Genomic DNA, 19808 nt, shown 5'->3' with positions numbered 1-19808 from the left:
GTCTAGAAAGGTCTTAAAGTTATATTTATCAGCATCTCTTTGATATGAAGTGTGAAAGAAACCTGATCCTGAGTCAGTGGGAAATGCCTGAAATGATGCTGTTTCCTGATGAATCCTCCTCGCTAGATGAGTTGTATTTGTTTGATGTGTGTGTACGTTGCTGCGTGTCGCTCGGTTCGTATTTATGTATCAGTAGGATGAGACAAAAGCCCCTTCAGAACATGGTGCCTGTGTGGCCTGGCCTCTGTGACCCTGCCATTTGATTTGTTCCTCCATGGCCACTGTTTATTTCTGCTCTTCCTGTTTGTGCTAAACTGACCGTTAGCGTCGTTCCTGTGAATGCTGCGTAAAAACAGAGTGGCAGGGTGTTGCTGGCTGTGGTTGTGGTGAGTAGGTGGGGTGATGTGTCAAAGATCACAGAAAACACGGCTCTCGACCACAGTGCTAACATGTCAACAGAGATTAAACTAGTTTATTATTTTCAAAGAGGAAAAAAAATTACGAAACAAAAAAGCAGTCATATTTTACACTAGTGATTATTATTAAATTTTTACAACCATTCAGTCTGCATAACATAAAGAAATAATTCTACATCTTTGTTTATTTCGTATTTTTGGTACTCTGATTTATACATACAAATAACAAATACAGGAACTTTTTTCACAATGCATATAATCTGTGGGCAGGAAAAATGTCTTCAGGTCGTGTGTGTGTGTGTGTGTGTGTGTGTGTGTGTGTGTGTGTGTGTGTGTGTGTGTGTGTGTGTGTGTGTGTGTGTGTGTGTGTGTGTGTGTGTGTGTGTGTGTGTGTGTGTGTGTGTGTGTGTGTGTGTGTGTGTGTGTGTGTGTGTGTGTGTGTGTGTGTGTGTGTGTGTGTGTGTGTGTGTGTGTGTGTGTGTGTGTGTACGTGTACGTGTCAACACAAACCAATTGCCCGAGACCTATAGCACATCCAAAATAAAAAGGTGAGAGCCAGAGCTGATGACTCTCTGCAAACTTAATGCAACACAATTCACGCAGGCAAAAACCGAAGCCTGCCCTTTCTCAAGTCTCTCCTCTCGTCCCTCACCTCCTCCCTTTTCTCTCTCCTCAGGGACTCGTAGGTGTCCTTTCTCTCCTACTGCTGCGACTCGTACCCTTCTCGTCGTCATTAGCTGCCCGGGCATGTTTCCTTTTTTTTCTTACTTAATTAAAAAGTCTTCATTAAATGTACTGTATTTCATACAATTTGTACAAATATATTCAACGTCTATCTCCAGTAAGAAGAACAAGGGGAGCGGGGGGGGTTCCTGTTACACAGGTGCAAGGTGAAGAGAGGTGGGAGTGGAAACTTCTGGAGAGGTTGTTGTAAAAGTCTGTTTTTGTGATGTTCGTGGTGTGGAAAAATGGCTTTTTGTACACAAATGGAGCTCCTTATCATGTGGATCAGCTGGGAGGACAGCCTCTATGTGGTGGAGGCGGCGTCGGATAAGGAGAAAAAAAAGTTCCCCTGGTTGGAGGAGAACAACATCTTCCCCCTGGAGGTCAGTGCGCCACAGTCAAGTCTGCAAAGCATTCACATCGCAGAGGTACACTTTTGAGTTTATAAAAATAAGATACAACTGAGGAAGAGGATAAGGAGCCGGAAGCCTGTCGTTCTCGCACCGCAGCTGGTGGGGGGACAGGGGGGGGCTTAGGTCGGACCGAGGAGCAGTTTATTTGTCTCTTAGGATATGGAAGCAGGTCAGCAGAGGTACCGAGGGGGTGTGGTGGTGGCGAGGGTTCATGGGCGGGGCAGCGCAGGGAGCTCTAACCCATGGCTGTGACCATACTGGAAGGGTGGTGGGGGGCGAAGGAGGGGTGCATGGGTGTGGGGGTGCTCAGCATGTGGCCGGAGTGCGAGAAGGGAGGGAAGGACGACATGTGGCGGGAGAGGGCGGCCGGGCTGAAGGAGCTCTTGTCCATCAGGCTCTTGGAGAAGTCGTCCATGCCGTCCTGGGACTTTTTGCTCTTCTTGGACTTGCTGGACATCTTCCTGTTCCGGGTCTGGATGCCTTCCTTCTTCATGGTCAGAGGTCGGTTGATCTGCTCTCGAAAGGAGACAGAGAAGATGTTAAATTAGTATTTTGGGATAGAGTGATAGAAATCCTAAAAGTGGAGATTCATACATGGAGACATCTGTAGTTGTCGCTCCATTTACATTAAGAAACACAATAAAAGAGAAACCTCAAGTGAAGGGTGTCATCACATTTGAAAATAAGAAAGGAAATGTGACACACAGCTTCTTTGTCTGCTTTGAGGCAGAATTTGGGGTTTTGGGGAGAGATAATGATATGTAATGGAGTCCCATTACGGGGCAAATCTGACTGTCCCATCCTGAAACAGAAGATTGTTTATATTGTGTTGCACAGTGTGTGTGTGTTAGGCTGGATTTAAATGTTGATTCGTTTAGGCTGAACTGTATCTGTGACTGTGCCAGAAAGAAAGAGAGAAACAGGAAAGATGGAGGGGAGATGGAGCGAGTGTGCAGCACAGAGAGTCTGGCAGCTAACGGCGACCACAGAGACACATGGCCATGACGAGCGCCAGCGCCGGCCAAGTCCTCCTCTCCTCCCTCCTCCTTAACCGCGTGGCCGTCTTCTGGCCAAAATGGCCCCAGCTGCCATATTCCAGCATAGGTTTATCTGGGGATGGGAGCTGGATGATGGAATTCGGGCTTTGAGAAGGATTATGAGGGGAGGTGGATGAGGCCGACTGGCTTCCTGCTCTTTCTGAGCACTTCTTCCTGGGGAAAGGGGAGATTCTTCCTACTGCCTGGGACATTGGCATTTTAGTGGCCTGAGTGATTAGTGGAGGGCAGAGATCTATCTGCAGTGATGTGGTTTCACTCTCTAAGATGTGGCTCCATACTGGGGGACTCTCTCTGCCGTGCTTCCAGCTCTAAGGCATGCTACGCCCACCTAGAGCCAGTTAGGCCTGCCCTTTGATGCTGAGATGTCTCACAGAGGAAGCCTTGGGCCTCCGGCCTGCGCCCGGCCGCCGCCCAAGCACATCAAACAAAAGCCAAGAGAGTATAAGTCAATGACCACCGCATACACAGAGCAGACCCTCACATCCTCTGTCCCAACACCAGCAGCTAACCACCTGAAAGCGTGCTCAGAGGTGTCAAAGCTGAGCACACTGTACTACGTTCAGAGATCGAAAGATGAGACATCTTTCACACGCGGTGACTAAACCCTGATTACTGAAAAGAGTCTGTCTGTGTTTTTGGTGTTAACAAGGCCTCCCGTTTGTGGCAACTTTTCCTGTGTTCACAAGCTTCTTATCTAAGCTTACAACACACCAAGTGTTTTGGGACACACATGCAGGCGAGCAGGGCTAAAGTCTCCATGCAAAATGTGGAATTTGTTTCAAAGGGAGCAACAGAAGTCTGGATTTACCAAAATAAACTAATTTTACAATTACTCCAAGGTCAGGGTCAGTTCAAATGCTAATATGTGGACTGGGAAATATTATTCTTCTCTCCTTTTAACCTTGGTCTGAATCTGTTTCTGCAGCCCTATGCCACAAGTAACATGGGAAAATTATTTAGTGTGAGGCGCTTGCGTGACAAGCATGGAGCGGGATACTCTGCCCCTCACACGCAGGAATATATAACCTTTATCTGTTGACTGAAGAGGGGAAATATTACCTACATGTGGCCTCGAGAACTTATTATTATTATTAGTTACAACTACAATGGCTTTTTGATTAAAAGTGACAGCTTTGTGCTGAGGAGAGGAGAGAGGGGGGAGATAAACGAGTCCCTGGGGTCTTCAGATTGAGGTTGTGAAATGATGTGGTGAGGCGCTAACCGACCCAAAACGAATCAGGCGGATTGGTGGTCAGAGGGGGGACTCTGAGTCCCTGGCGAACCAAAAGGCTAGAAATAAGAAGAAAAAAAATCGGCCTGAAATTAATCGAATTTTAATTAAGCCCCCTTCTTTAATATTCAAAAGCGAACCTGCTGCGGGCTTGGTTCACTTATACATTTTAGATTCGCACTTACTGCCAATAAATCGTATTAATTCCACACTGTTTGTTATCGCCGTGGCCCGGAAATCCTCTGCAGGGACAAATCAGATAAAATATGCAGAGGAGGAGGGCAAGGTGGGACGTGATGAGGGAGAAATAAAGATGGAGATGGAGGAATAAGTATTCAGGACATGCTGTTTGATGGGATACCGAGATCTCCTATGAAGGTTTATTACTTACATTGTGCAGTTTGTAGTACAGGCCGCAGGCGTTACACACCGGGTCCCCGTTGGCGTTTCTCCGCCACAGCGTCGTCGTCGTGGTCTGGCAGTTTGCGCACGACGTCCCGGCGCGTCTGGCTGCAGACTGCACAAACACAGAGGGGCAAAGAGCGTCACGTGACCAGGTAATTACCCAACCAACATGGATGCATTTAAGATCTACATTCAGGGCTGCAATTCCTGTAAAGAATACGTGATTCTAGCACTGTGATAAAAATGAAAATATGGCGTTTGTTGATGTGATTTAATAAATAAATATTGGGTTTAAATAGATCACAAAAAAATCGTCTTTAAGGTTGTTTTTTTGTAATTTTTGCCGACATGTATATGGCATCTTGCATAATAGCCTACAAAATATCTATAAATGCAATAAGAAATTGCAATTTTACTTGCAATGAAATGTTTATGTTTTACTTATGTGCATTGTGTTAAAGCAATTTAAAAAAGACAAATCGTGCTGATCAAAAAAAAGCTGGATGTACATTGTTAATGTGCACCACGTAGTTCTTATTTTGTAATTTTAAAAATAGCTTTAAATAAAGACATAAATACCTAAATCAGAGCTGCTTTCACTCCAGGCTAAAAATAGCGTCATAGAGCACATACCTCCTGAAGAATAAATATTTACAGAAGACATAAAAGCAGTGCCTTGAAATAGGAGAGCTATTAAATCTGATTAAATGTCCCCTTTAAATGCATGGTTGTGCCACGAAAACCCGTTTAAAATGTCGACCTCGTGACGTGAAACAATTCAAGTGAAAAGGAAGAACATAAAGATGTATTATCGATTAAAAGACTCTTATATAAGATGATTCTAAAACGGTGACAATATGGAAAGAAAATAATAAGATATCATGCAGTGAGATGAACCATGAGCAATAATTGCACGCCAATTAAAAGCATAATAAAAAAAGAAAATGTGGATATGTTTAGCTTCGCTGCAGGCTACAGCAGAGTAAAAGCCTCTCTTCATCCTGACACAGTGAAAGTCATGTCTTCCATGGATTTACTGCCTGTCTCACGGCCCAGTTTGCAGCACTGGCCTGACATTGATGTTATAATCTCTAAAAACAATCGATAGACAGGTGAGCGCAAAGGACACACTAACGTAAAGGACTACATTATCTCAGGGAGGGATTTCCAATTATACACACGTGGTGGCCTAATAACCCCTGCTGTGTGCTGTGAATAACCAATCAGCTCGGAGGAATAAGCCTTATTAAGTTCGTATAAAACGTGTTTGGCTATGATCTTAACCTTTACTTCAGTCCTTTGTTTTAATTATGATTACGCTTGCTATCAAATCAGCAAATAATCTCTTCTCTCTGCCAAATAACATTACATTTGAGCATACGAGCTATTATTAAATCGAAATTGGCACATTGGCAGGTCATATATTGGTCCTATGGTGTCACTTCCTGGCCTATAAATAAGATTATTTTAGTTCAAATGTGGCGTCCCAATTACCCACTTTAGCCACCAACCGCGCGTATTTAAGGGGAGAATCTAACACTAAATAATCTCGAGTCGTGACTGTGCTCGCCTCTGTGTTTTGACTGGGGAAGCGGGTTGTGTTGTTAAAAGCGACTTATCTGCGCTGCTCAGATATCCGGCAGCCCTTTCCTGGGAAGTCAGGTTTTCACATTAGAGGCGAAGAGGAGAGAAAGGGTCCAGGTCTGGACAGCCATACTTGCCTCGAAAGATTTTGCTCATATAAGAAGGCTGGGGAACTCCTCTAAAGATAAAGATGCAGCTTTGATGATAGGGGCTTTCCCTGACATAACTGCTAACAAATAACTCGACTTGGAGCATTCATAAGTATTGCAATAAAATAGCCTACAAATGTATCGTAAAATGTCAAAATAATGTATAAATGATGGAGCTCATTGTGCGTTTTTGAATGCAAGCCTGCAGCCACAAGCTACAGAAGCTCTCTTTAATGGAGGCAATGCATCTCCAGAATAATACACATGGGGCCTGAACAGAATAATCAATGACAATTTTAGCAAATAAAAAATAGCATCGTCATTGCATTTAAAAAAAAAAAAAAAAACGGTGCAGTTTTTCTATGGTAGTATCTGAAAACAGAGACCTGCACTTGTCGAGTCAATTTCCTGCAGCTAATAGGCCTACTTCTTCCTGGATAGGGGAAAAACAGAGAGAGAGACGGAAATGTCATCAATAGAGAAATGTGGTGGAGACGTACCAGCCGCCGCTTGGGTTTGATGAGAGGGCGATTCTGCCCGTTCATCTTGTGATAGAGTCCGCAGGCGTTACACAGATAGTGACCCGTACCGTCCCGCCTCCACAGCGGAGTAGACGTGGCCCCGCAGTTCACACACTCTCTACCTTCTGCAAGAGCCACCACACATTCACACACACGCACAGAAAACATGGGAGAGAGTACCAGGTCAGTTAGTCCTTGAAAAATAATTATTGATGCATGTCAAGACACACATTACATCTGGTAAAAACATGCAATATGAAGGAAAAGTATCAACAACCATGATAATGTAATATTTCAAATACAGGTATGACTTATACTGCAGCACACATTAGACACATGTAAATGGTGATTATGATGAGTAGTTTTTGTTGAGGTCCATAAAACAGAATTTCTTTCTTAAAACACCAAATTATTTTAGACACGGTTTCATGGTTTTAAAAATAGTCCGTGGTGATTTAAACAAAATAAGCCTTCTTATTTTTCTTGTCACCCAGTATATAGTTTGAATAATAATACGTTTATTTTGCCTATATCTTTCTATTTTATTTTGAAACGATTGAGAGGTCCATGTTTGACTGACACTTCTCTAGTGACCCCGACAGGTGAGCCGCGCACTGACAGTGTGATTATAGAGAGGGGGGGGGGGGGGGGGGCTGAAACTGAAACAAGGCTGCTGCAGCCACACTCACATTATTTGAAAGCAGAGACTCACACAGGGCTTTTGTGCAACGCAGAGAGCCTTTTTGCATTTTCATGCAGCCGCACTTCCCCTTTTTCTCGAGCTGCAAAACACACACAGCCCTTCTTCTTCACACATCAGAGACATGTGTCAGGCTGGCTCGTGCCCGCGTTTTAACGTGACAGACATGCAAGTGTCTAACAAATAAATCTGTTTTATCCTGCTGCTGAAATCAGACATGATCCAGTGCATATTGCTCGAGTAAAAACAGGCCTCAGCAATGCAGATTTAGAACATTAAACAAGGTGTGTTTGACGCGAACACTGAACTAATAAAATCTGAATACTAATCATATCGGTAAATATCTTAAAACGCACATTATCCTCCAATTAAAATCTGTATTTGCATTAAGTGTGTGAATGCTGAATAATCCCGATGATATGCATCAACTAATCCACAGTTTTCTATACTCCATTCAAAGCCTCTGATATTAATCTCATTACAGGAAACTGCTTTTCAGCTGAGCAGCCGCAACCTTAAAATAATTACCATCCTTGCCTAACCATTTTTGAAATATCTCCCCACACTCTCTCTTTCCCTTCCCTCCCTCAATGCTTCGTGCACGGCAGAGGCTCAGCCGCTTTTCCCTGTGAATGAACGAGCAGCATCCGGTGCTCTCGCGCTGGATAAACAATGCAACTGTGGCGTGCACTGGTGTGACAGTAATGGGATTATCCTAAACATATAAACGGGGCGACACTGGCCGGAGAGCTGGCTTCCCCTCTGTCTCTCTCTGCCTCTGTGAGTGTAGAGGAGGAAGAAAAAACATGACCTAAATGAATCTAAGCATTCAACCCCTTTGCGTAATGATGTTTTTTTTTTTGTTGGGGTAAACATATCTTTACTCTGGGATATAGATTATTTGTAATTGTTTTATATTGTATTTTTTTTTTCCACATATTTAATTTGGTAATTTTACTTGTATTATATATTTTTTATCTTAATGTATTATTATTATTATTATTATTAGTATCATTATTATTTGTATTATTATTATCATTATATCAGATGATGAAAGAAAGCTTTGAGGCATATTGTACGCCTGATTATAATGCAGCTTGACCTGCATGGCCTTTAGCCCCAAAAGGAAAAGTTGTTCATGTGAGGGATGAATGAGCTGCTCATGGGCATTTTTTGTATATGAGATTGAACATGGCTGATCATTACGCCTGCAAATCTGGGGAATAATGTTAGATCAAAAGGGAATGTAGTAAAGCGCACGCCTACCTGAACAGGACCTTGATTTTGGTCTTGTTTTGGAACCATAACTAGAGGATGACCCACCTATCAGGCTACTTGGTGGGAAGAGGCCTGGGCCGTATTCAGGGACATAAGATGGGTATGAGGCGAGTGGGTGGTGGGCAGAGGAAGACCCTGCTCCGATTGATGCCACGCTCCGGCTGTGAGCTGACTCCAGTTTCATACTCTCGGCCAGGGTCACCTGGTACTTTATGCACTCTTTGTCCTCCTGTCTCCCGGAGTTAGACATGCCGGGGTCCGGGGACACGTCTTTTGGCGGGGTCGGGGGAAACGTGAAGAGGTGCGGACTGGAGTGACCGGTGGACAGGGAGGAGGAGGAAGCGGAGGGGTAGACGGACAGGCCTGCCGGGGAGCCGTGGTGCAGGGGGTTTTTTGGGAAGGGGCTCAGGTTCCAGGGAGACGTGCTGTGGTGCGGGGCGATGCCTTTGCTGCCCTCCAGCCAGGGCAGGGAGCCGTGCAGTAATGAGGGACGGCACACCTGGCTACCTGGGTCGCAGAAACACAAGAAACATCACAACCTGAGCTCAGTCTGCGACCATACAAACACACTTTGATCAACCATTTAGCAGCGTAAAAGTCCAACTGTGTGCCTGAACAAGCCCTCGATTAATCACGTACTGACAGTTTCATTTTTATTAACACAAAGCTAGGATTTAATTTGCTTATAGCTTTTTATTTAACATTTCTAACAATAACATTTCACCTAGAAATCATTCGTTTCCCTGTTATGTATAGAAACGAGTTACATATGCATATTTTTGCCCTGTGCTTTTTTCTTTTATACAGGCCCTGATGCAACTAAATGCTTGAAGTCAAAAGCCTAAATAGAGACAACGTGGTGAATTAACTGTTGAGGAAGTCTACGATATAGAGAACTCTTAAAATAACTACGACCTAATGAACAATATATATACATATAGAAGTGAAAACATGCTATTTAAAATGACCAACATATTCCAGGTGAAACTGAGACATCTGTGCCAACATATATATTTGTTTAAATTCATAACTAAATTGGGGAAATAAATGACGCGCGGAATTTTAATAGAAGCTTCTGACATATGGGTCAGCTGGATGTACTATTTTGTTCCATGTCTGTGAAGTTTAGACGGGGATAGAATGCGATATAAGCGGTCAACAGAAACCAAAGATAAACTGGAGGTAAACCATACATATTTACGGGGTGGTTTCACAACACTTTACGCTCTCAGGTTTTTTAAGACGATGTCAACTCAGGCCAAAACCGAAACCTGGCCTGGATCACAGTCAGATAATGCAAACAATTCCAAGCACAGTGACAGTAATTGAGTATTTGCTTCAGGGCTAAATTACGCACAGGGATCTAAAGACTAGCCTAGCCTATAATGTTCACATTATTAAATAAAAGGCCTAAACATGGGCTTTACTTACTGTGTGGAGGAGGAGGGTACCTCTGGACGGCTCGCACTGAGTTTCCATAGTATTGAGGGACGTGGTTCCCCTGCGCGTCGATATTAAAGAGTACATCCACATCGTCAGGTAGCTGGTACTGCGAAGGGTCCATGTATGAGTGGCCGAGGCCCGGGTGATGTGAGCCGGGGTGCTGCTCATTCAGATGATGGCTCATCCATCTTGGCTGATCCGAACTTACTTCCATTGCTTTTGTTGCTTTTTTTCTTTAGTAAATGTTCATGCACTCCGAAGCAAATCGGTACAAGTCACGAGATAAGAAATAAACTGTCCCAAATCCGTGTTTCTTTCAGTTAAATCCACTGGTTCCGCGCTTGCTTCCGATCACCTGGAGACAGAGATAATAATTAATTGTCTTATTGTTTTTATAGTTCACATGCAGTAGGCTACGGCTAAAATAAATGTTCCCGGGTTAAAAAGAGAAAACACAAAACCTACCCCTACATTACAAATGCAACAAAGCTGTTGTCATAATAATACGTCCAAAATGGAATCCAGCTCCACGCAGAGTTCCTGAACCGCTCTTTCAGAAGAAAAGCGTTTTCAGCCAGGCTCAACAAGTAGTGGAGGTCTGCGCAGCGGATGGCTTCACTGACCGGCACCAGCAAGTTAAACTCTGTGATCAAATCTGTTTGTGCGCAGTTGTACCCTCTCCATTAACTGCTCTCTCTCTCTATCTCTCTCTCTCTCCCTCTCGTCTGTGTGGCGTTTGCTGCTCGCTCACCCTTGCTCTAACCCTCTTTCTCTCTCTCTCTTGCTCTCTACTCTCTTTTTTTTCTTTTTTTTTTTTACAGTGAAGGCATTCTTTCAGGATGGCGCCAGGCAGCTCAATGCTTGCAGACAGCTGTGGCGCGACGCAACTTAAGGAGGGTCTGTCAGTGTCATCAGTTAAGGGGAGGGGCCTGCCCTAATTGAAAATAACGTAGACCAGGGGGGAGGCAGGAAGATTTCTTTCAGTGACCTCCTCCAAAAAGATATCATTTATATAGAACGTAATTCTTCTAAATAGGCCCAATAAAACACCCTTATCGTGCATAGAAACAAACAAAAAGGCTACACACATTGTTTTTAAAAAGAGGAACAATTAAGCATCTCCCCTCCTAAAGAAACATCTAATTAAAATAAAAGTAGTACAAAATAAAGCTTCTTTTTTGTTTACTACAGTTTGCATTTTTGTTTTACCAGCTTGTGTGCAGGAGAAGCAGCAGCAGAGCCTGTTGCTCTGGGCCAATGGCAGGTTGCGGGACATTTACACTCTTAAAATTGTGACAGTGCGTCCTCTCGCGGTGACAGGCACATTATTCTAATGGCAGATCCGAATTGAGCAGGCGCGGACAAGGACAAACTGGCAGTCTCACTGATCTTTAGACTGCGAAAATTAAATAAACTAAACCCTATAATATAGGCTTGTATTGTCTTTCAGTTAACTTACATGCATCTGAGCAATAACCATACCTCAGACACACAGGCAACAATGGCTCATGTCATTATTTATTAAGAAAACAGCGGGTTTAATGTAACGCCATAGAGCTCACAGGAAGTGATTTACACCCCCCCCCCCCCCCCTTTTTCACCTTTTTCAGCCTTGTCAGCTTAAACAAATTAACAACAACAATAATTACAAAATAAATAAAAAATCCCATTTAAATCAGAGAGGTGTTACTCTGTGTGTTCAATTTCATAGGCTACATGCACGATGCCTCGCAAAGGGGGGGGGGGGTCCTTGGGGAAGTATTTTATGTTTGAAGCCCAGTTTGGCTTCTCCATATTCTCTCAGATTGTGTAATATTGTGTGTGTGTGTGTGTGTGTGTGTGTGTGTGTGTGTGTGTGTGTGTGTGTGTGTGTGTGTGTGTGTGTGTGTGTGTGTGTGTGTGTGTGTGTGTGTGTGTGTGTGTGTGTGTGTGTGTGTGTGTGTGTGTGTGTGGGGGGGGGGGGGGCAGCCTCGGCGACGCTACTGGATGTGACGTCACCGCGGTGTTAAACAGTCAGGAAATGAGCGCTCACTCCCACTGAAGCTTCGGGTGCGCGCACGCCCTTGCACTACGACGCACTATAATATCAGGTTGGGTCGGTTTAATGTGGCTGCACCAAAGTGCATGAAATTGACCATCACTGATCTATAGTATTCATTATAAAAAGGCTTTATTTTAATCATCAGACATGTTTAACCCAAGGCCATGTGCTAAGGCGATGACTCCATTAGCTATTATTCATTTCATGAATTTTCTTTGATATCGAGGTTGTTCTGAGTGACTGAGCGAGATTTGGCAAAGCGTTGTAGTTTTCTCTCTTCAGGATAGCCCTATACCTGGAGAGGGGGGAGCGTTCCTCACTCATACAAACCTGAGACTGAACTTGGATGCAAACTGCTGTAGCTGCCATTGTCAAACTGTCAGCGGACTCGTGTATAGCCTCTTGAAAAGTATCGCGGAGCCATTATCCACAAAGTACCCGTTATAGGTGCTCAGAGGCAACACATGACGGTAAATGTAGCCTCAAATCCCGATTATGTTTGTGTGTTTGTTTCATGACTTGGATGTATCGAAGCTTAAAGAATGGGACATGGAAGCCATCCCATGTCTTGATTCCCTAGCCTCCGTGTCAATAACGCCGGAGCTTATTCAGCACAGAATACGACTGGCTATCTTAAAATGTTGTCATTGATAATCCCAACCTGTCGCTATATATGAGGAGGAACGAGTGGCTTCAGTTCCTTTTCTCTGTCAGTGTGTGAGTGTAAAGCGTTGCTCTATTTTTGAAGTTATTGGCACACAAATACAGAGCTGTTGTGCGTAAAGGTTGATTCATAAAAGTAGGCGAGGGGCCAATCGGGTTTCTTGATGGCAGAGATCTGATTATGTCAGCCAGCCGTGATTAAAATCAAAACATGGATGGCACAGTTCCTTTTCTAAATCACGGCTGAGAATTTAAGACGGGAACGGATTAAACCATTGCCAGTGAGGGGGATGTTTTAGATAACTGTGTGTGTGTGTGTGTGTGTGTGTGTGTGTGTGTGTGTGTGTGTGTGTGTGTGTGTGTGTGTGTGTGTGTGTGTGTGTGTGTGTGTGTGTGTGTGTGTGTGTGTGTGTGTGTGTGTGTGTGTGTGTGTGTGTGTGTGTGTGTGTGTGTGTGTGTGTGTGTGTGTGTGTGTGTGTGTGTGTGTGTGTGTGTGTGTGTGTGTGTGTGTACTTTGTCCCCCAACTTCCTGTGTGTGACCTCATCAGCAATTACAATCACTCTTTTGCCTCATAAATAATATTGTCCTTCCGCCAGCTGATTTATCAGAAGTCAGGCAGATACAGTCACACAACAATAATATATATTAGTAATACTAACAATAAATAAATACAATCAATAATGATAATACATGTTTAAATAAGCAGCACAAATAAATGTTGTTTGGAAATTAGAGCAAATACAATATACAGAATTGTACAATGTTATGAATATATTGTGTGTGTGTGTGTGTGTGTGTGTGCGTGCGTGCGCGCGTGCGTGCGTGAGTGATCAAAAGCTTTGGTGTCTGGGTTTTATCATATTTTGCTCACTTAATTTCAACCTAAACTGTACTTATGTTACGAGCATTTATTCATAAATATAAAATAATTTATATTGGCGAATACACACATGTGATATAAATGATAAAAACAGTAGAATGCTATATGTTTTGCCTGCTATAACAATGAAGATGCCCAGTCACCCACTATTTAAAATGATATCCGTAATCGTGATATGTTAAATGATCATACATTTTGAAACCACCCCAGCTAACCTTTATGTTAAATTTATTTTACCCTGTGAGTCATTTGTCACCTTACTAGTCTTTTCAAGAAAAAGGAGCTGCCAGCATGTGAACCAACTCTGCTTCTCAGAACAAAACGAGGGCGTCAAATGCTGCTTTGTTGAGCGCGTAAAACTTGAAGTGGATTTCCTAGAATGATTAAAAATGAGAACATAAGCCGTAGGATAAATCAGCTTTTACTTCGATTTAAAAAAAAGAAAAAAGACAGAGTAGCACTTCGTATGTTGTGTCATTCTTACCAACGAAAAAAAAAAACGGTCTGCCAATTGACTGATGCTTATCAGTGTCTATATCGCTCCTCGCCAGATGCACTGATGTAATCTTTCATTTAGCGTGCAGGGCCTTTTCACCTCGTAGATCCCCAACAGAAACAAAGTCATTCATATTTTTATCTAATTCATTAATTCTGCGTTAAACATGACACTCTTTTATTATCGCTAAAATGCCCTGAATTCTGAGCCTAAAGCAACATCTTAAAGTATGTGTGCCATAATAAAACAAATTCTGCCACACAATTCAAATGAAACCACATTCTCTATCTTTGTTTGAAAAAACAAACCATAGTAATAATGTTTGAAGGCAAAACAATATTTAATCCAACATAAATGACCAGTGTAGACATTTGTAAAACAGATACAAATATATAAAATACCGATTAGGATCAAATCAAGGGTGCGCCACGTCTCTTTGCATGCAGTAAGAGCTCTTGGCCCGTAACGTGTGATGCCCTTAATTTGGTATTCATTCTAACATCGGCCATATCAATACATATCGACCAAGACGAGATGGAGGAAACAAATAACAGAGGGGGGAAACGCAGCTTCAGCAAACTCAACTCCTTTTTTTACGACTGCCGGCAATAATCAGATCAATTTCACGGCTTCTATGGGATCCTGCTTATACCGCAAACCTGAGGTAATAGGTTGTTAAAAACCTCATCTGCGCTATTTTAGGGGGCCGGTTTTGATGTAGGTGGTTAAATATTTGAAGAAATGCAGTTAGCTGGCCACATTTTGTTGTACATATCAATCCCAAGTGACACAAGGGGAAACTATGGCTAATTATTACCGTAGCTAATTTCGCTCTCGGTGAAAAAAATAACAACTAACAGCTCACAACGACGTTAAAAGGCATCAATGGCGGACGTTGTGGACATTGTATTATCAACACCCCTTTTCGGTGCACACAGAGATAAATGAAGCGGCAGCTCCCTCTCTGGATTTAACGAAGTCCCGATTTCTTTTCGTTTTATTTTCATTTTACGCACACGTTAACCCCTTCGCAAAAGTTTCCCATCATTCAAAAACGAAATACAAAGCCAGCGAGTGAAGAGGTAGCCTATTGGACAGAGCATTACGGATGATGGAGAGCAAATCTTAATATGTAGGCTACTGACCTGTAGTGGACGCTGATCGGAGACTTTTTTCTGCAAATGTGAAGAAAGAGTGACATAGAGGTGGAGACGCCGATGGCATTTAGAGTTAGACGGAGAGACAGTGAGAGTGGTGCACGAAGAAGAAGAAGCAGAAAAACCCTCTCAGTGGTGGTGTGCGCCCTCGGTCCTGGAGTCACATCACCATATAACACACTGCGAGCAGAGACACCCGCACTGACTGTGAGTGCACACCAGCACTTCCGGGTCTGAAAGCATCACCGTAAGAGGAAAATAAACCCAATTAAAAGCTATAGCCACTTGTTGGTTTTTCTTGCACTATTTGTTTCTGACTCTTTTTATTATATATTGAAGACTATGTTGTATTCTTGGACAAGCCTGGGACTTTCATTGTCAACGCTGAAGCTATTGTGCACATGACAATACAACCTTTGAATGATTGCATCTAGAAACCAATGGGAATAAATTAGAGCGAAAGAATAAAACGTTTTTTTATTCAAACAGCCTTTTATATCAACTTTCAAAACAACACATATCCCATATACTGCTTTTCTTTTTCTTTTCTTTTCATGATAATATTTCCAAATAAATAAAGCTAACACCTGACCATGCCAGGTTATGCCTAAACCAAATATATATGCATCCTTATAATATGATGTCCATGGACAGTACATTAAGGGCATACAATAAAGAACATAGTTTTACATGTTTGAAATGTGGATATTAATGTAACTAATGTGTTATAGTTTGTCCCTGATCAAGGCAGAATTCAATGTGTTGTATTATGACTAATAAAACGCTGCCTGTACACGTTGTGCTCTGCAGATATTTCAGTTCTGCACCTCCTTTTGTGTTGCAGGAGCAGCCTTTCCTCCCCTCATGCCTGCCACAAAGGACAGATGAAGCCATAGCTGCTGCTGGTGTCTAATCAACAGCTAGATCCTCGCCAAACTCCACAGCAATTAAGAGCTACATCTTAATAATGTGTAACCAAACAAATCTGAAATCTTTCCATATCGAAATGCGGGCTGAGGTTTGTAGCAGTTTGTTCTGAAAACAGAAAAAGCTTCCTTATGCATCCAACACGGAGCACATAGGCCTGCTAGCTGCTTATTGACACCATGGGTCATTGACAGGAGCACCAAGCAAATCCGATCCTTCTCTCTGTGAAATGCACTGAGGGAAAAAAGAGCGAGGAGGAGAGGAGAGGGAGGATGCTGCAGGCTCGGTATCTCTCACGTTGCGCCTTGACTCTTCGAAGGAGAATGTAAACTGATCACACCCAAATCTATCTTTGGGGAAGAAATTCAATTAAGGTAATAAATTAAAGATAATCGGCGCAAACGTTGTAGTATAAACTCACCAATGCCAAATATGTCTTTTTAAATCAATGAATTATTCAGTTTCCACGCAGCAGTGTATTTCGTTTATGGAATTAGTATTTCAATATCTAAATAGAATTAGAAAATCCATATAATGATTTATTAATCTGCTTTTGACGTAAATAAAGTGCCCTATTTCTGGGAATGATTAGCTTTTCCATTTCAATGCAAAGGTGAAGTTAATATGATAAATGCACAAATTGATTGCTTTGATACGAGCTAATGAAAAACAACAGTTAAACCATATTTATGCCGCAGATAATTAAAGCATATTATAGGTTTAATAAATAGATTAATTATGAGTGAAATAACGAGAATCAATTTGTTGTGTTTTGCAATTTAATAAGGGAGGAAACACATTTACATTTTTTGAAAGGGAGTGGATACAAAATGCATTTTTTTTAGAAAGGGGGGTGGGTGCAGATTGTGTGGAGTTAATTAATTGTAAATGGTGAGTGTGAACGGTTCGGGGTTTACGTTACGTTATTAGGCCACGCTGTAGGCCTATCACATTATGGGGTGTAGTCTAGTCTCCGTTTTGCACTTTATTCTATATCTCCGCTTGCTGATGTATATAATCTCAGCATCAGATAGAATGAGGAGTTAAATGTCACCTTTATATTCTGAGTAAATACAGCAGCGTGTTTTGGTTGCATCATGTTTTTTTCGAGTTAATTTTGCAGCAGCGCTTTAGCCTAAGCCACCTCTGCACCATGGCTTTTCTGCCCCGTTAGTGCGTAAACGGAGTAAATCATTTACCGTCACCCGCTTTTATAGCCTCGTGCTGTAGCCTACATTTCATTAGACACTTCCTACTCCAAATGTGAAATAAACGCTGCAGTATCTCTCTTTTTCTCCCTGCCTACATGATTCCTCGCTGTAAATGTCGAATAAGATGACCTTAATTTGAGACAAAACACCTCCAAAAATGTATGGGCCTCGCATTATCTATTTACTTATTTATTTTCTCAATGTGTTTTATTATTCTCGTCCTGTGCACCCTCCAAACGTTAAGCCAATGTGTGTGTTTTTTTCACACGGCAGCTTCTCCCTGCGATTTTATTTTTAAAATATTAGGCCGAGGTGGGGAGAATTATAAACGACTGTGCTCTTATCTGCTCCCTTCACGTATCCAGGATCACAGAAGCTGATTAAGAAAGAAGTCACAGCCAACGCTGGATTCATAATGATTTGGAATAATGAATCCTTATCTCCCCTCTGCAGATTATCAGCCTTTCAGCTCGCCATGTTTTGTTACATGGGATAATTTATTGCATCTAATACATCACAATGAATCTGATGGGGGAAAGTGATGGCCATGTTAGCAGAGAGGCTGCTTTTTTATATCCAGGGGCAATGAAATGCCTTTACGATTTTTAATTGGTAAAATATAAGGGGGATCTGATAAAAAAAAATAGTAAAAAAAAAATAGAAGCACCGAGGTATAATCTTGCCTGCTAGTGTTCCAGCAGCACTCTGCACTATAATTAGTGTGTCAATTTCAACCTGAAATTAACAGCATCGACCTGCCATCTCTGCCTCCGCCGGCGGAGTCAGCTAGATCCTAATTTCGCATGATTTATTTTTCACCAAGAAGAGATAATTAATCATAAACACTGAAAACAGTGCAGCAAAGTGGAGATAACAAAATATTTGCATCTAAAAAGATTCCATGAAGCTAATTCGTTTCCAGAACCCCCTCCATCCCGAGCCCACCTGATCTAGCTGCAGTTCTCATGAGTACCTCCATGATTTTTTTTTTGATTAATCTTTGGGTGGCGATGTGTCATTAATCACCACATAGGGTGGGGGGGGAGACATGTGGCCCCCTGCATAAATACCAGCTACAGTGTGGGGAACTGTAATTGTTGGATTTTGGATCATGTGCATGAGGCTGTCACTGTTGTTGGGAAATGTGCCATCTTTTTTATTATTTAAAGGGGAGGGAGGTGCAGCCTGTTAGCCTGACAACCAGCAGGATGCAATGTGCACTAGCTAATATAATAATAATATTAACTATATATTGGTTATTATTATTATTGGATAATCATTCTTTGTTTTGAACTCGTCCTTGGCACAGTGCCCGTGCAGCTCTGATTTTTTGGATGGCGCCAGCTATGTTTAAACTTGGGCATGCTCACCGTGCCAGGATACATTTGCATTTTATTTGCAGCTGTAATTAGCTGATCAGCATCTCTCTGTCTCTCTCTGCCCATCTTTCTTCTCATTATGATTGTGTGTTCCCACCGCCTCTTTCACTGCCTCCCCCGAATCCCTCATTTTCCAATGTCCTGGCAGCGCCACCAGATGTTTATCTGCTTTATACTCTGGGACACTGCCATGTCAAATAAACCGGGGATGGACACTTGCAGGCGGCTGGGTATCCAGGCAAGCCCCTCCTCCTCCTCCTCCTCCTCCTCCTCCTCCTCCTCCTCCTCCTCCTCCTCCTCCTCCTCCTCTCTGCTAAATAATCCTGGACTGGGTGGCCACTGGGAGTCCAGTCAGGGTTTCATATGGAGGAAAAAAAACAACCACATCACGTTGGTTATACTCCAAAATAGCCTGATTTAATTCACCCTGAAAGAAAATCCTTTGTCAGCCATATATAGGGCCGATGCTGCGGCCTGATACTGCAGATAGAGATGTGGAGATGAGCTTAATGAGATGCGAGGCTGGGGAGTTGGGGGACAAACATCCAGTCAGGAGTCCTCCCAGGAGACAGCAGCACAATGCGCCCTGCCTGTTATCTGTAGGGGAATGTACTCTCCCTTTAATGAGCAGTCGTTTATTAAAAACACACACTCTCTTAACCTCATAATTGAAAAGTGGCTTTCTCAGGAGCACCTCGACCCCCCACATTGCAGCTGCTCATATACAGTACAGCTATCTCACTGTAGATCACCTGTGTTGCAACAATCACAACAACACGTCAGAGGGTTTCACCGAGTCCCCAGTTGGCCATGATATACAAATATGTATCCACTGATAAGAAAACGCCACGATAGCAGATAACCTCCTCTTCCACTGCGTCAGGACTCTTTGTCTGTACAGTCCCAGCAATCCCTAAATATTTCATCAAGGCAGGGGTGATTTTTTAGTTCGCCCCGGAAATTAGCATCCTAGGCCTCCCTCTCCAAAAAGCAATACAATTTTGTATTTGATTTTGGAATATTGCTGAAAGAAAGCTCTGTGGCTAACACAAGTTTATGATACATACACGTTTTGTTCAACTGGATGATCTCCAAATATTTACACCACTTCAATGATTTTTTTACATAACTC

At 42.6% G+C, this 19808-nt stretch overlaps 1 protein-coding gene across 11 annotated transcripts; it reads right to left on the bottom strand.

The window, feature by feature from the left end:
- Nucleotides 1-836: 836 nt before the first annotated feature.
- Nucleotides 837-15317, bottom strand: gata3 (GATA binding protein 3). Of its 11 annotated transcripts, none has more exons than XM_034075186.2 (7): nt 10387-10763; nt 9910-10276; nt 8467-8985; nt 6569-6625; nt 6366-6412; nt 4233-4358; nt 837-2066 (listed from the first exon to the last, which is right to left on the bottom strand). In XM_034075186.2, exons 2-7 carry the CDS (start codon nt 10133-10135, stop codon nt 1788-1790), a joined length of 1254 nt encoding a protein of 417 aa, XP_033931077.1. In that variant the 5' UTR covers nt 10136-10276; nt 10387-10763; the 3' UTR covers nt 837-1787. The 11 variants fall into 11 exon arrangements, with proteins under 11 accessions (XP_033931077.1, XP_033931081.1, XP_033931074.1 ...); XM_034075190.2 differs by having other exon boundaries at nt 8524-8985; XM_034075183.2 differs by lacking the exon at nt 10387-10763 and adding an exon at nt 15148-15317 and having other exon boundaries at nt 837-2063; nt 6366-6625.
- Between the last annotated feature and the right edge of the window lie 4491 nt (nt 15318-19808).

This window comes from Pseudochaenichthys georgianus, chromosome 23 (genome assembly GCF_902827115.2).
Source record: "Pseudochaenichthys georgianus chromosome 23, fPseGeo1.2, whole genome shotgun sequence".
Lineage (NCBI taxonomy): Eukaryota > Metazoa > Chordata > Actinopteri > Perciformes > Channichthyidae > Pseudochaenichthys > Pseudochaenichthys georgianus.
Note: the sequence above shows the minus strand (reverse complement) of the source record. Positions and strands in the feature narration are given on the sequence as shown.